At 37.6% G+C, this 16,818-nt stretch overlaps 2 protein-coding genes across 8 annotated transcripts; both read left to right on the top strand.

The window, feature by feature from the left end:
- The first annotated feature begins 301 nt into the window (after nt 1-301).
- Nucleotides 302-3,848, top strand: rpz5 (rapunzel 5). 2 transcript variants are annotated; one of them, XM_084089292.1, is made up of 2 exons: nt 302-495; nt 2,110-3,848. In XM_084089292.1, the coding sequence occupies exon 2, from the start codon at nt 2,155-2,157 to the stop codon at nt 3,334-3,336; it is 1,182 nt and encodes a 393-aa protein (XP_083945418.1). In that variant the 5' UTR covers nt 302-495; nt 2,110-2,154; the 3' UTR covers nt 3,337-3,848. The 2 variants fall into 2 exon arrangements, with proteins under 2 accessions (XP_083945418.1, XP_083945419.1); XM_084089293.1 differs by having other exon boundaries at nt 434-1,116.
- Nucleotides 3,849-4,404: 556 nt separating this feature from the next.
- On the top strand, nt 4,405-14,142 carry rpz4 (rapunzel 4). Of its 6 annotated transcripts, XM_084089297.1 has the most exons (5): nt 4,407-4,541; nt 7,091-7,151; nt 7,639-7,752; nt 9,593-9,653; nt 10,820-14,142. In XM_084089297.1, exon 5 carries the CDS (start codon nt 10,846-10,848, stop codon nt 12,019-12,021), a length of 1,176 nt encoding a protein of 391 aa, XP_083945423.1. In that variant the 5' UTR covers nt 4,407-4,541; nt 7,091-7,151; nt 7,639-7,752; nt 9,593-9,653; nt 10,820-10,845; the 3' UTR covers nt 12,022-14,142. The 6 variants fall into 6 exon arrangements, with proteins under 6 accessions (XP_083945422.1, XP_083945423.1, XP_083945420.1 ...); XM_084089294.1 differs by lacking the exon at nt 7,639-7,752; XM_084089295.1 differs by lacking the exons at nt 4,407-4,541; nt 7,639-7,752 and adding an exon at nt 4,661-4,721.
- The last annotated feature ends 2,676 nt before the right edge of the window (nt 14,143-16,818 follow it).

Raw genomic sequence — 16,818 nt, 5'->3', positions numbered from 1 at the left:
TTCTACAGTATATGTGTGTGGATATATATATAATATATATATTATATAAACCAATTTTTATGTAAGATGCGATTAATCGTAATCACTAAATATATATATATATATATATATATAGGCCTATATATGTGTGTGTGTGTGTGCACTGGCCACTGTGAGTGCCTGTACCCATGACAACCCGTGTAGAAAAGCAGAGCATGCCTCATGTTTTATAAGGGAAAGGCTCTACTAAGCATTTCTGGGACTATCTAACTTACTACATGCTGATTTTTCTCAAAGAAGGAATGTTTACAGGATGTAATCTGTCTGTGTGCCTGTCCCTCATCTCTTCAGTGGGCTCGGAGGAATGCATGCAGGGGATGGAGTTAATCTGAAGGGGGAGTGCCGCAGGGCAGAGTCTATATATACATGTGGACCCTGGGAGGCTGCTGCTTTTAGGCACAGTTGGACTCTGTTGGAACACTAGAGAACACATCTATACATTTCACCAGACTAACGGTGAGTCTCCTTATTATTTTTTTTGCTCTTTGTCTATTTCCATTCATTATCCTTCCCTTTATCTTTTTTCATCTTTGGTTATTTTATTTGTACTACTTCAAAAACTTCATAGAGCCAAGGATAAAATAAAATAAATTCACAAATAAAAATAGCTGGCCAGTGATCTATGCTTTTAATTATCATTTGTCATGAACAGATGGAGATGACACTTTATGAGAATCATTGTGATGTGGATGATAGTCAATATTGACTTAAGTACCACATCCTGCCATATTATGTCCAAATAATACTGGATGTTGCGCTTAAGTCAATATACTGACTGCCACAAAGCTCCAAGCAGCATTTGGATAGAAATAAGGGACGTGGCTTTGAACTTAAACAGTTCCTCTTTTTCAGAATCAGTTGGTTGGTTCCTTTCCTTTTTTTCACAGAGTAGAACTATCAAAAACAGGGTCTTCTTGTACAAATTGCTAGACTGGATTTCTTTGCTAGGACAACTATTTCCCTACGTTTCATTTTTTCTTTCTGAAATCGGACACATCCTGGAGTTTTAATTTCAAAGCCATCTTAATTATTCTTACAAAGGAGGACTTGAAACAATCAGGATCATTGTATTGTTCAGTAAGTATTGTTTTGCTCCTAATTCCATTGAGATCAGAATGCTTGTTGAGTCATAAATTCCAAATATGAGTTCTACATGCTTATCATTCATAATATTAGCAACTGAATTCTCATAATTGTTCACATAACCCACTAAAGCATTATGTAAGACATTATTGGACAGGAGCCAAATTAAGTCTTTGATCTTTGAAATATCAAATGTCAGGTTTAGTCTTGTATATTTATTTGTGCTTATTTCTATGAGAAAATCTGAGTCATTTTGTTGCCTGCTGTAGAACATGGTTTCACCGCAGGACAAGTGTATTGGTTTCAGATTTTCTCAGATCTGGGTGTGCCTTTTTTTCTGTATATTGAGTCTTGGGAAATTAGATACGAGTGTGAGATCATCTCCCTTGTGTAATCAAAGTGCCCAGAAAAGTCCTGAAATGCTAGCTAAAGCCATCAAATATATTCTCCCACCCAGTAACCCCTCCTGAAAACATCTGCTTTGCTATACATATGGAGTTTAAAGGCTGAATTATTCTCCAAAGAAGAGGAGAGAGCAGCTCTCCTATTCACACCGACAGTGTGCTCATAATAATAAAAATAAACTGTGCTTTGAAGCACAAAAAACATTTAGCATATTTGCTTTTAATTCTTATAGTAGACACCTGATCTCAATGATCTGCCTTTATTGTTGTATAGTTTGCCGAGACTTAGCTGGCAGGTTGTAAGGTGGAACAGGACATGCCCGAACAAGACTAGAATTTTTTCTTTTCCTTTTTTTTTCTTTTTTTTTAAATGGCTTGAGCCCATGGAAAACATGTATAAACGTACAAACACTCTGGTATTTCTGCCCCTGTGGTCTGGCTGTCCAATTCATCTCAGGTTACTTTTAAGGTCTCATCCTGAGCAAACAAATATGACCCTTAGAAATAGCCGCATTGATTTCTGTATTGATTTTTATATTGTGGCTTCCACTTTATGATATATATATGCCTTGATCTGTTACAGACAAGGGTAAGAAGGATAAGAAGGCCTTCTCTGCTTTGATCCAGGATGAATCGGGTGGAAGAATGGGTTTTGGAGAACAAGGACAAGATCGAGAAAGGAGTGGAAATCATGGGGCAAGGTTGCGAGGTTTTAGCAGCCACTGTGGGACAGTTCCACCCCATCCTGGAGGCCGTGTTTTTGGCCTCAGCCGAGATCCTCGGCAACCCGGATGGGAAGGAGGCCAAGTTCCTTGCTGAGCAGTTTGAAAAGATTAACCAGAAACTCGAAGGTATTCAAGATGAAATCGACCAAATCGCTTTGGAGATGCAGCGGACATCCATGAACAAGCAGAACTTTGACCGTGAGGCGAAGATAATCAGTCAGTATGAGAAGTTTCAAGACTTTGTCAATGCTAAGCCCAAGTTCAAGGAGAAGAAGAAGGAGAAGTTCATAAGCCAGTATGAGAACACGGGTAGCGATCTGAACATTGATGCCTTGTACAATGCTGTAACTGGAAAGAATATGTCCGGAGATGCCATACTGGACACGGTGGTGACCACAGAGCAAAGGAGCAGAAAGCCAGTGGAGGAGTTCTGTGCCAGGCTAAAGAAGATATTTGTCATGGGAATTATAGCAGTCATGGGTCACGCCGCCCTGAAAGAGGGAGTGGTAGGCGAGGCCATGGTGAAGAAATGGCAGGATCGCATGGAAGACGTAGAGACACGCATGAAAGCGGCGGTGGATGACTGCATTGAGAATTTCCCCTTGCAGGCCAAAACGGATGTGGAGCATAAACTTCTGGAGCAACAAGCCAGCGTTGACCCAGAGTTCGCAGGATTAATACTGGATCTCCTTGAGAAGAAATACTACTGGGTTTCTTGGTCAGTTCGGGTGTTCAACCACAGTGGCATATTCTTCTGGAATTGGCTCGCTGGCAAAAAGTACCATGGAAGCGGTGGAGGTGGCAACTTTTTTGATCTTCTGACCCCAAACAGCATCAGAATCGTGGTGTCTTTTAGTACAGACCCGAAACCCCTCAACAAGAGCCAGCTGCTAGATCAGATAGAGGCACAGAAGCTGAAGGGAAACATGCAGTCTGTGGCTCAAGCGCTGTGGAAGACTCTTCCCGACACTTTGGTCCATGCCATTAGCTGCTATAAGAAAGTAGAAGAGAAAAACAACTTCCAGCCAGAATGTTTCTACTTTGCGAGGCACAAAAAGGCATACCTGTGCATTCATTCTGAATAGATGTGTGAAACGGCAATCAGTCTTCTCTATATTTCTGATCTTAAAAATGGTTTCATATTATCCAGCATTAGGTAAAGCAAACTGATGACCAAATTGTTGTTGTGGACATACAACGAGAAAGTATATTATTGCCGGTTCTTCGCTTTATTTTCGCATGTCAAGGCAAAAAAGGAATATAAAGATAAATATATGTCTGTGACCAAACATAAATGCATTCATTTCAGATGTAAATTGTATTGTTTTGTAGTTCAGAAAGCTTTTAAAAGACCAGTTGAGTGGCGAAAACTTCAACGATAGACAGATTGTGGGGGTTTGTTGTTAGTCGTGGTGTTTACAATCAAAAATCTTTTCATTTAAACTTTAGATTGTAGTCTTTTCTGGAAAAAAATGTATTTCCACATGAAAAATTATAGTAAGTAATCTAGTTATATATTCTCTGTAACCCAATAATCATGTCCATTTCATGTTTATGATATTATGTAATCGCAAATAAAACAACTATGATCTAGAAATTTGTTTCAAAGTATCAACAGTTTTTTTTTTTATTAAAGTTATGGACCTTATTCTAGCCTACTTTTTATTAAATGTACTGTATTTCAATAAGTCACAGCCTTGTTTTCACTTGCAAAAATAAAATGTTTACCTGAATAAGGTTCATATTTTAAGGGTAATGTATAGGAGACTTACACAAGAGACTGAATATTTTAAATAATTTTCCTTAAAAAAACATAGGCTACTATGGTAACCATAGCAAACATTAAAGGTAAAACTTAAATTCTTCTTACAATAATAACAAAACCTGAACTATGTAATTTTTTTTTTTTGTGGGATACTGTGTTAAATTCTAAGAAATAAAGGACAATACTTTATTCATTCTCTTACAACAGTAACAAAAATTGTACTGTGGTATTTTGGTGTAAACTATGGTAGCCTACATTTTGTAGGGGGTTAAAGGACAATACTTAAATATTTCTCTTACACCATAAACAAAAAACATACACAGGAAACTGGAAACTATGATAAAATGGTCAATTTTGTAAGGGGTAAAGGGCAATACTTGAAATTCCTTCAGTGTGTAGTAGTTGAAGGGTGTGCCACGAGCTAGAGAAGAACCAGCACATGATCAGACGTCGAGCGAGACAGATCAGCGTTAACTTTTGCTTTATTTTATTCTATCCCATTTGAGATCGATTGGAAGGTAGAAGGTGAGTTTGGTTCATAACAGGGCTAATTTGTTCTCTAGTCTAGACGTCAGTTCAGTTCAACGACGGTTTCGTTGGTCTCTGTACGCCGTGGTTTCAGTTTTTGCTCAAGAAAAGTTTTTAGGGCGTTTCTCTTCACAGTCTGATGTCCGCCTGTGACATTTTCACCAGCTCGCAACATCGGTATGTTTTAAACACGAGCGAGTTATAACCGATCGATTATTCTGGCAAAAAATAAAATAATCTTCTCTGTAACGTTAATTTAAACTCATTTGTTTTCGTTCTGAAGAACTCAGAGGGTTTGTTTGACAGTGATCGTTGGGCTGCAGTCTAAAACAGGAAGTGTTTCTTATGTCAACAATGATTGTATTAACTTTGCCAGCCTGATATTTAACTACATTTTATCTTAAGAGAACATTTCTGCATATGTGCCAGTAGAAATGTGGTTATAAAATACTAAATCCATATTCTGAGGGGGGAAAGAGAACAGATTTACCTTTCTGTCAAGCTTGGTGCAGGTACGGGACAACTTTGAGTCAGTCCGTCGTTATCGCAAAATAAAGAGCGCCTTGTATCGTATCTTCATAAAGCCGTTTATTTTGCGAAAATTACCAACTCATTATGAGTACCAACTCATTATGAGTGTACACTCACTGTCCCACGTATCTGCTTATCAAACAAATATACAAATAAATAAATAAAGAAATAGGCCTACTATACTTTTATACTTTTGTAGTAATAGCCTACAAATATTACTTGTGAAATATTATTCGAATTCAAATTATGTGTAAAGACCACGAAAAGCACAATTAGAAATCAGAAGTTTTATAGACGAGCAGTCAGATAGATACCCTGAACAATGGTTTTTATGAATACGATATTTGACGGCCCTGATTGAGGGCCTGATTGAGAAGTCGGCTATTCAATCAGAATCAAGTATTCAGTGTAGGCCTGAGCCCATTGCTGTGTTCGAAATCCCCCCCATACTATCATTCACTATTCCCTACATTGCTCCACTAATATAGTCCACTTGAAGGAGCTGATGAAAACGAGTGAGCGAATTCGGACACTGAGTGCGCTGGAAGGGCTTCTGATTTTGCAGTTTTGCAGATTGTATAAATTCTGCAGATTTGCAGTTTTGCAGTCTGCAAACCCAGACAGCAATATAGTGTTGGGATCTCGGCCATGTTTAAGTCATTTGAACTTAAATTACATCAAACTGACTTAAAAAAATGAGTTGGATCTTGTATAACGTATTAAAAAGTTTGCTTAAAAATTGTGTGTTCATATGTGTGTTAAGAGTTCAGGTGAGGATAAAAGCTAATGGCCCCAGTTAGTGTATTAAATTAGTCATTCATTTTGTATGATCCATGGCATGCCAACATATCTTTACAATTTTAAATTACATTTTAAATATGCATACAAGTCTATTTTGGTTTGTAAGTAACATAATTGCTTGAATTTGTGGTATTTTGTAACACTGGAATTTTGTAGCTACTGCCCAGTCAAAAAGAGCATAATGTGTGTGTCTGGAGAGAAGCTGACATGGTGTTTTCCTTGTCTTGTTTCCATGGTTACTGCTGAGGTGCTTTGGAAAAAGGTTCTTGCTCAGCTAGTTGAACTACCCTGCTAATTATTCCCACACCTGTGTTGGCACTAGCCAGAAATGTTAATGGAAAATCATCAGTGGTTTTGCTGGATATTACCTAAAAAATCTTGCAAGCACTTTGCTATTTTCCCTTTACTTAGATTGCACAACAATAGTGATTTGTTATATAAATGTAATACTCCGGACAATACTTATATAAATGTTTTTACTCAGGTTTTATGCAAAAAAAAAAAAAAAAAATCACCTTTCTTACAATATACCGCACTGTATCGTATCGTAACCCCTGTATCGTGATACAAATCGCATCGCCTGATTCTTGGTGATACACAGCCCTAATTAACGTACCGTTTTATGGTATATCAAAAACATTTATTCAGGAAACTTTATGTAAGAGAATAGTGTATCAGCATTCTGTTTATTTAATGTTACACAACCAGTCAAAAGTTTGCACACACTTACTCAGTTAATTTTTCCACATTTTCAAATAATGCTAAAGACATTAAAAAGATTAAACAACAAAATTGACTTTGTTTTATAAAACAACTCATATAAAGCGCAAAGCTTTAGATCACAAGACATGAAGTCAGTCAAGTGTGTCCAAACGTTGGACTTTTAGGAAGTGATAATATGACCTAACAAGCTACTTAACAAAAATAGTGTTGCATCATTATTATGGAAAAGGGGAAATCCATTCGAATTGTTTCCAATTGAAATGGTTGTCCTCTCTATTGTTGCATATTGCATACTGTGTGACTAATTGTTCTTACATTATTTGCCAGGTCGTTTAGTGCATGTTTGAATTGAATGAATGCATCTGGCCCACGTCTTTTATGTAAATGAAGGTGTGGTATGTGTACATACACCTGGTGTGTGTTGTTGAGGTTGTGTTGCTGCTTTTATGGTTTGTTTAAAACATTTCTCATTTCCTTTATCTTTTTTTTAGCAAGCCCACCCAGATTCACACTGACCGTTTAAAGATTCAGAGGAAACGAAGACTGACACATGTAAGTTTCTTTCCGTTTACCAGTCTAAGGAGACTAAGACAGTTATTCACTAAAGGTTTGCATGTATAAAAACGTGCAAACTGGATAGCATGTGCACAAGCTTAGTCATTTAAATGAGAAGCTATTTCATATCCTGTTTTTGACCCTCTCTTTCGAACACCGTTTTGATGGGCGTGACACACTCAAGGCTTCGAAGTAAACACACACTGCTATGATTGGGTAACAGTTTTGCATATTAAAATAATTTTTAACATTCCCGCCATTACACGTGTGGAATTGTTTTAAAAACTTTTAATGTTGAAAAATCTTGGTTGTGGCAAATAAATCACATAAATGACGAAACAAAGGAAAGAACAGCCAATCACAACCATTCACTGCGGCGCTACTGTATAAATACTCAGTACATATCAAACGATCTGTATCAGACAAAGCAATAGTGACTCATGGTTGTTAAAAATAAAATTCATCCACACTTTCTTAATTTTAGGATCACAAGGAAGGCAATGCCAAGACTGTGTTTTTCCACAACTTGCCACTTCAAAACGTCAACTTCAAAAGTGTGCTTAAAAATTGTGTGTTCATATGTGTGTTACGAGTTCAGGTGAGGATAAAAGCTAATGGCCCCAGTTAGTGTATTAAATTAGTCATTCATTTTGTATGATCCATGGCATGCCAACATATCTTTTAAATGACATTTTAAATATGCATACAAGTATATTTTGGCTTGTAAGTAACATAATTGCTTGAATTTGTGGTATTTTGTAACACTGGAATTTTGTAGCTACTGCCCAGTCAAAAAGAGCATAATGTGTGTGTCTGGAGAGAAGCTGACATGGTGTTTTCCTTGTCTTGTTTCCATGGTTACTGCTGAGGTGCTTTGGAAAAAGGTTCTTGCTCAGCTAGTTGAACTACCCTACTACCGTATTTTCCGGACTATAAGTCGCTCCGGAGTATAAGTCGCATCAGTCAAAAAATGCGTCATGAAGAGGAAAAAAACATATATAAGTCGCACTGGAGTATAAGTCGCATTTATTTAGAAATTTATTTCACAAAATCCAAGACCAAGAACAGACATTTAATCTGGAAAGGCAAGTTATTTAACTAAGTTACACAGTAGCACACAGAACAACAGGCTGAGTAGGTGTCCGGTATGTTAACGCAACACATTAACAGTTATTCAGCTACACAATAGCATAAAGAACATATACCTGGGAGGCTGAATAGGCTAAATTAACATAAGCCAGCGAGTCCAACAAGCAAGTTACCAGTAAACAAGTTCACCAAGCTCCCGCGATCTCATTCCACATCCACATCACTGAATCCATTGAATTTTCTTCATATGGTGTCGCTTCTGAATAACTCCGCCAACTAGAGCGCCCTCTCGCGGCTGTAGACGGTAATGTTTTCTCTTGGTTCATCTCAGTCTGAATTAATTTTGATATATAAGTCGCACCTGAATATAAGTCGCAGGACCAGCCAAACTATGAAAAAAAGTGCGACTTATAGTCCGGAAAATACGGTAATTATTCCCACACCTGTGTTGGCACTAGCCAGAAATGTTAATGGAAAATCATCAGTGGTTTTGCTGGATATTACCTAAAAAATCTTGCAAGCACTTTGCTATTTTCCCTTTACTTAGATTGCACAACAATAGTGATTTGTTATATAAATGCAATACTCCGGACAATACTTATATAAATGTTTTTACTCAGGTTTTATGCAAAAAAAAAAAAAAAAATCACCTTTCTTACAATATACCGCACTGTATCGTATCGTAACCCCTGTATGGTGATACAAATCGCATCGCCTGATTCTTGGTGATACACAGCCCTAATTAACGTACCGTTTTATGGTATATCAAAAACATTTATTCAGGAAACTTTATGTAAGAGAATAGTGTATCAGCATTCTGTTTATTTAATGTTACACAACCAGTCAAAAGTTTGCACACACTTACTCAGTTAATTTTTCCACATTTTCAAATAATGCTAAAGACATTAAAAAGATTAAACAACAAAATTGACTTTGTTTTATAAAACAACTCATATAAAGCGCAAAGCTTTAGATCACAAGACATGAAGTCAGTCAAGTGTGTCCAAACGTTGGACTTTTAGGAAGTGATAATATGACCTAACAAGCTACTTAACAAAAATAGTGTTGCATCATTATTATGGAAAAGGGGAAATCCATTCGAATTGTTTCCAATTGAAATGGTTGTCCTCTCTATTGTTGCATATTGCATACTGTGTGACTAATTGTTCTTACATTATTTGCCAGGTCGTTTAGTGCATGTTTGAATTGAATGAATGCATCTGGCCCACGTCTTTTATGTAAATGAAGGTGTGGTATGTGTACATACACCTGGTGTGTGTTGTTGAGGTTGTGTTGCTGCTTTTATGGTTTGTTTAAAACATTTCTCATTTCCTTTATCTTTTTTTTAGCAAACCCACCCAGATTCACACTGACCGTTTAAAGATTCAGAGGAAACGAAGACTGACACATGTAAGTTTCTTTCCGTTTACCAGTCTAAGGAGACTAAGACAGTTATTCACTAAAGGTTTGCATGTATAAAAACGTGCAAACTGGATAGCATGTGCACAAGCTTAGTGATTTAAATGAGAAGCTATTTCATATCCTGTTTTTGACCCTCTCTTTCGAACACCGTTTTGATGGGCGTGCCACACTCAAGGCTTCGAAGTAAACACACACTGCTATGATTGGGTAACAGTTTTGCATATTAAAATAATTTTTAACATTCCCGCCATTACACGTGTGGAATTGTTTTAAAAACTTTTAATGTTGAAAAATCTTGGTTGTGGCAAATAAATCACATAAATGACGAAACAAAGGAAAGAACAGCCAATCACAACCATTCACTGCGGCGCTACTGTATAAATACTCAGTACATATCAAACGATCTGTATCAGACAAAGCAATAGTGACACATGGTAAAACACTGTTAGACATTAAACAGTCTATAACTGTTTAACTGACGGCCGTCAGGGCCGATTCAATATCACTTGTGTGTTGCGACATTACTGTCGGATCCAATGTAGTCTTCACTGCATAATCTTTTATTAATTATTCATTCATTTTTTTATTCAGTCTCTCTGAAAAGCCTGCGTCAAACTGTGTCTTGTTTAAAAACGAATCCACAGTAAAATAAAGCGAACAAACTGACCTGGCTGGAACGTTGTTAAAAATAAAATTCATCCACACTTTCTTGATTTTAGGATCACAAGGAAGGCAATGCCAAGACTGTGTTTTTCCACAACTTGCCACTCTTGTAATCTTGTTGCTAAAGTAAATCCTGTGTTTGCATCTCTCGTATTTACTACATGACATGCGTGAATCAGTGGGCGGGCCTAAAGAAGCAATGACGTAGAAGTAGGCGTTGATCTTCTTCCGCAGAGGCGGTCTTTCGTTTTAATAATATGACAAAATCCGAAACAAGTCGTTTTCTGAGCTTGCCTTCAATAAAAGCTGTTTTCTGACAAACGTGGAAGTTTTGAGTTCTGAAACTTAAAGGATATTTTGTATCCTTAACATTTTCTTTGAATGTTGAATGATCTCTTATATGTCAAAAGATCAAGGAAAATTTGATTTCTCAATTCATGACCCCTTTAAATGGTAAACTTCTAATTATGTACTGATCTTATTTTACACAGAGACATCTTGCTGTTGAAACTGAACGATGGCCCAGCAGCTGCAGAAACTTGTCGCACAGAAGAAGGATGTTGTCGAGACCGTGATGGAAGTGTTTGAGCAGGGCGCAGAAGTGTTGGCCAGCATTGCTGGAGATCTGTTCCCTGTGTTCTCCATCGCAGCTCCGATTGTGAAGCTGGCGCTGGATAACGTGGAAAGCAAAGAGGCCGAGTACATGAAGGAGCAGTTCCAGAAGGTGCGTGACCGCCTGGAAGTTGTTTCTGAAGAGGTCCAGCAGATAAACCAGGAGATCAAGAAGAGCGGGATAGATGCCACCTACTTCTCCGTGGAGGAGAATCTGACCAACCAATTCCGCAAATTCATGGACGTCCTGAATGCGAAACCTAAATTCAGAGATGTCAGAAAGAAAACGTTCCTGGATCACTTCAGTAAGACGGGGGGCGACAAAAACTTGCACACTCTGTATAATGCTGTAACCGGAGATAACTTCTCAGGAGAGTCCGTTCTGGAAATCACTCTGAATTACGAGCAGAAGAGCCGCAGGGCGGTGGAGGATTTCTGCGCTACGCTCAAGAAATTGTTCTGCGTCGGTTTGATCGCCTTGCTGGGACACGCGGCGTTGAAAGGCGACGACGACGAGGAGAAGTTGCTTCAAGATTGGAGCGAGAAGATGAATGTGGTCCAGTCTAAAATGAACGTCGTGATTGAAGACTGCATCAACAGCTTTCCGTCGCAGGCCGAGCTGGACGCCAAACGCATAGTGAGAGACCAAAGCGACAAAAGCAACCAGCAACTGGCCGACATGCTGGTAGAGCACCTGAAAAAGAAGTATGACTGGGTGTGCTGGTCAGTCCGCATCTTTAACTCTCCCACAGGCATGTTCACCTGCAAGAAAGACTTCCAAGGATTGACGGGAAAGAGTCGCTTTCAGGTGCCGGCGTCGGATGACAAGCTAAACGTTGTGGTCTCCTACAGCGCCTCGCCTGAACCCATCGATAAAGCCCGGATACAGAGCCTGATCTCGGAGCAGAAGAAGCCCTCGATGACGCCGATGGCCGAACTGCTTTTTGAGACAATCCCTGTCTGTGTGGTCCACACAGTCAAGACCTCATGCAAAGATTTGGGCTTCTCCAGCAGCTTCTCTGATGAGCTGCACTTCTTTGAAGAGTTCAAGAACTTTTATGTTTTTCTTCATTCTGCTTAAACTAGGCAGGGAAATAGAAATACTATGATTAACAGCTAAACAGCTGTTGGAAGATATTTTCACACCATTAAACCACTATAAAGAGTGTTTAACCTCTCTAAGGTTGGCGCTTTTAATGACCAAAATCAACCAATGTACTATTTTTTTGTCTTTTTTCCTAGTCTTAGCCTTTATAAGTTATAAATGGACACTTTTAATGTATCGAATTTGTTTTAAATATCAAATTTGGGCTTTTACTTCCTTATTAGTGTATACTGGGTGATGGTAGCCTATCATTTAGGCTGGTAACACAAGTAGAGTAGACCGTCCACGTTCCCTGATTGTATGCATAATGTTTGCACAAATGTGTTTAAAAGTTATGAACACTTTGAGGAAGAACTAATTACTTGATTTGACATTCTTTCACATCTTTGACAAAAACACTTCTAGGTATCTAGATATTCTTAACCTTGAGCTTATAAGGTTAACCTTAATAATTGTTTTGTTTTGTTTTTTAAATACTTTATTGTACGTTTTTAACATAATGTGCAAAGCAATGAACACACAAACAAAGCAACAAGAATGAAAAATAGCTTAATAAATGAAATAAAATAAAGAACAAAAAGGTGGGCTAACATAAGCAAAGCATAGAAAAGGGTTTTTAAAGGGTCACAGGAAGAACTTGTGGAAAATTTGTTTTGTTTGTCTGAAATAATTTTTTTTTTTAATTGGACAGGACTTATGATTTCTATGATGCAATCTATTATTGTGCTTTATGCTGCCTTCATGTGCTATCGGAATTATTGTAAATACTAGTTTCCTAGGTAAAAACTCGACATGAACACCATCTCAAGTCATATTTACCACTGGGAAGCTTGAGGATAATTTTGATATCCAAGTTTCCGAGTTGGGCGTGCCATAAACTTTAAATATGGCGGAGGGGAGAACGATTGCTGCTGTCACTGCTATTGTTTATTCGTTTTTTCCACAACAGCAACCTTGTCTTGACGTTAAAGTGCATAAATGAATAATAATTTGAAGCGTATTGTATGTTTTATACATAGCGAAATTAGCCTGTATTTGACTGAAATTCCAGAATTGTCCGCAAGCTGACTATAGCATGGTGAATAAGCTTTTCACAATAAATAGGCAAGAATAAACCTGGTGTCCTCAATGATTCCAGTTCATTACGACAACAAAGCACTTGAATGCGACAAGCTTGGACGAAGTGGGAAGTAGGACATTTCCAATAGCACATGAAGGCAGCATTAATCTATTTCAGATTTACTGGCCCCTAAGCGACATGTAAAAACAAACTTGCATGTGAGTACGGTCTCGTTCTGTCTAAGTGGGCAGTTCTTGGCCATAAGTTGCAAAGTAAACCAGACACAAGTGACCGAGTACTCTGTTGTTCCTAAACTGAAATGTTCAAAACTGTGGGATCGGTACCATTTTTTTTTTTTTTTTAAAGAAATTAATACTTTACTTAGCAAGAATGTATTAAATTGATCAAAAGTGACAGTAAAGACTTTTATAATGTTACAAACGATTTCTATTTCAAATAAATGCTGTTATTTAGAAATTTCTATTCATCAAAGAAGAAAAAAAAAGTTTAAAAAGCACAGCTGTTTTCAACATTTATAATAATCAGAAATGTTTCTTGAGCACCAAATCAGCTTATTAGAATGATTTCAGAAGGATCATGTGACACTAAAAATTCAGCTTTTAATAAATGCAGCCTTTGTGAGAATAAGAGACTTATTGCAAAAAAAAACTTAAAATCACAGACGCCAAACTTTTAAATAGGAGTGTGTTTGAATGATATATAATCTCTGCTTCTTCTTTTTAGCGCTGAGCAGCAATAACAGTCCTGTAGTCTAATAAAATGTCGTCAAAGGATCAAAGTCGACATGAAATCAAAATGGACTCTATTTACTTCACTAATGGATGATTCCAAATGAAACTGTCGAAGTAAAATGGGTCAGATGTTTTCTTTGGTGTCTACAACACATAGAACAATATCTAGAATATATAAAAACAAAGCATTTGGTTGAGACCACACTTATTGCTGACATGATGTAGTACACAACCTACATTTTTCTTCTGATATTGTTTAATAAACAATCCATCAATCAGTCTAAATTTCTTTTTGTATTTGTGTCTTTGTGTTTAACATCCTCACTGTAACTTTCATGGCAGAGATACAGAATCCCCCCCCACCGCCACATTATTGGATTTGGACACATCAAAGATTCTGTTACACACTGTTTCTGATGAAATCTGATCACTTGTGAGCTCTCAGATGAAAACATTTCCATACATAATCTGTTCTGCACTTCTTACAGTCTTTGGAAAGCAGCTCTACTGATGTTACTCAAACATTACACTCAGGGTTTGTTCTGAATCAAACACCAGGAAGTGTTTTATAGATTATTTAAGTCTTTGATGTGCTATATTATTGTTTTGTACACATATAATTAAGGAAATATTTGATAAAAGTTTGAAAGCCTCCCAACTGTTATGTTCAGCAGTTAAAAATTTAATTAGAGTGATAATGACCTGCATATGCATGCATACTGAATAGTTATTGGTATTCCTTGCATATATTGAACTATTTATAGCCATCTTTACACTGTACAGTGACTCCAGTTGATTTCCGTGTGCAGCTGACTGATGATGTGAAATTACGTGCCATTTAATTTACACAGAGCTAAGGCTTTCTGAAAATGTCAGCATTATTCTTTTGCTGTCTTGCAAGCACTGATATTTCCTTCAGAAAATGCCAATCCAGTTCAGTTGCATCAGTTGTTATACATAGGTCAATAATGATTAATACTTCGGTTATTCATATTGTGGGAATCTTCTTTTAGACAACAAACTAGTCGTTGCTGGACAATTGTGATGTTGTACGTCCTCCTTTCAACTTCATGTTTCACTGGGTGAAACAGATTTACTGTGAAACACCCATCAAACCCTGTAATTATGCAGAGGAGCCACAAACGGATCTATTTTTATCTCAGGATTTGTCCCACCCTTTGACAGTGGTAAAAAACAAACCTTGAATAGAAAACAAAAATGCCAAAGCTTTTTATATTTAAAAGCAAATACAATATTATAACTGAACAAACTACAAATGTATATGAAAACACTGCTAAATAACATTTGATGTATAGACAGAGGTGTTTTCAAGAAGACCAAACGTCTGAGACAAGACCAGATCATTTAAGACCCAAACCAATACCAACCACCCTGTTGAGGCCCCTTGGGTCTGATCTTTGTCTTAAAGGATCTGGTCTTGGTCTCAGAGGTTTGGTCATGACTATAATTCTGCTTATAGATGGGAAAATGTTCTAACATAAATTATAAATGAATGATTGTGAAGAAAATCAAGGCAAAGCATAAGCAATACAAATATTTAACAAATGCACACCTTAAAATTTAAAACTGAAATAGAACTTCAATCAAGGCAATAATTATGATAATCTATCCAAAGTACTATTATGCACACTAAATTGTTGACGTCTCCTCGCTGAAAAGACCTCTACCATTCCCTATTGCACAGCTGCTTCATTGGTCATGGAGGAAGACATATGTGGCGTTTCACCACATCTCCTCGTCGTCATACACATCTGGAGAGAGTAAATATAACAGCTGTAGCAACTTGTGTCAGTGGTATTATAGCCAACACCCTTTAGTTTACGTCACAGCCCAGCAAAACCACACTTGACAGCTTGTACCATGGACAAAAGCTATGAAGACACTTTCAAAGTCAATAAATTCCGTCTATTTCCTTCTCTGAAGACACACTAACAAACCATGATCTGCCATTTGCAATGGCTTGTCAGAAACAAGTGGCATTTAAAAAAATTTGGTAATATATTAAAGGCATTAAAGGGATAGTTCACCCAAAAATGAAAATTCTGTTATTAATTACTCACCCTCATGTCATTTCAATCTTGTAATACTTTCGTATCGTATCTTTGGAACACAAATGAAGATCTATTTGATGAAATCTGAGAGCTTTCTGTCTCACCATTGACAGCTACACAACTACCACTTTGACACTCATAAAGAGATCGTAAAACTAATCCATATGAATTGGGAGGTTTAGTCCAAATTTTCTTAAGACTCGATCGCTTTATATGATGAAAAGATTTAATTTATGGGTTTTACTTTTATTCACATATAAACATTGATCAGCGAACATAAACAGAAGCTCAACCGAACCTGCTTGATGCACGAGAACAAACCTCTTGCTGAAGCTCAAACGTGCTGCGTAACACGAGAATGAACCTCATTGGTTCTTGCTGAAGCTCAAACGTGCTGCGCAACACGAGAATGAACCTCATTGGTTCTTGCTGAAGCTCAAACGTGCTGCGTAACACGAGAATGAACCTCATTGGCTCTTGCTGAAGCTCAAACGTGCTGCGTAACACGAGAATGAACCTCATTGGTTCTTGCTGAAGCTCAAACGTGCTGCGTAACACGAGAATGAACCTCATTGGTTCTTGCTGAAGCTCAAACGTGCTGCGTAACACGAGAATGAACCTCATTGGTTCTCACACGTGCTTGAGCTTCGGTTTACCACAACCAAGCGGCAACCTCCCCGTCTCTCTCTTGAAACCAACACGGAAGTGAGTTAAACTGCAATTCATTAACTGGCCGCTTGGCCTGGCTGCAGAAGTGAGTCAAGTCTGTATCTCCCTCATGTTAAAATTACCAACTTTACAGCAGAAAAAAACATGTTTACAGCCTGGTTCTCTCTGTGGCTTTGGTCTATACAACTAATTTTGCCCTTCATAACAACTGTGAGGGGGG

This window comes from Abramis brama (assembly GCF_963993115.1).
Source record: "Abramis brama genome assembly, chromosome: 17".
NCBI classification, from domain to species: Eukaryota; Metazoa; Chordata; class Actinopteri; order Cypriniformes; family Leuciscidae; genus Abramis; species Abramis brama.
The sequence above is the reverse complement of the archived record's forward strand: the minus strand, read 5'-3'. Positions and strand labels throughout refer to the sequence as shown.

Coding starts and splice junctions, on each gene's coding strand:
- rpz5 (XM_084089292.1), top strand. CDS start 2,155: ATGAATCGGGTGGAAGAATGGGTTTTGGAGAACAAGGACAAGATCGAG.
- rpz4 (XM_084089296.1), top strand. CDS start 10,846: ATGGCCCAGCAGCTGCAGAAACTTGTCGCACAGAAGAAGGATGTTGTC.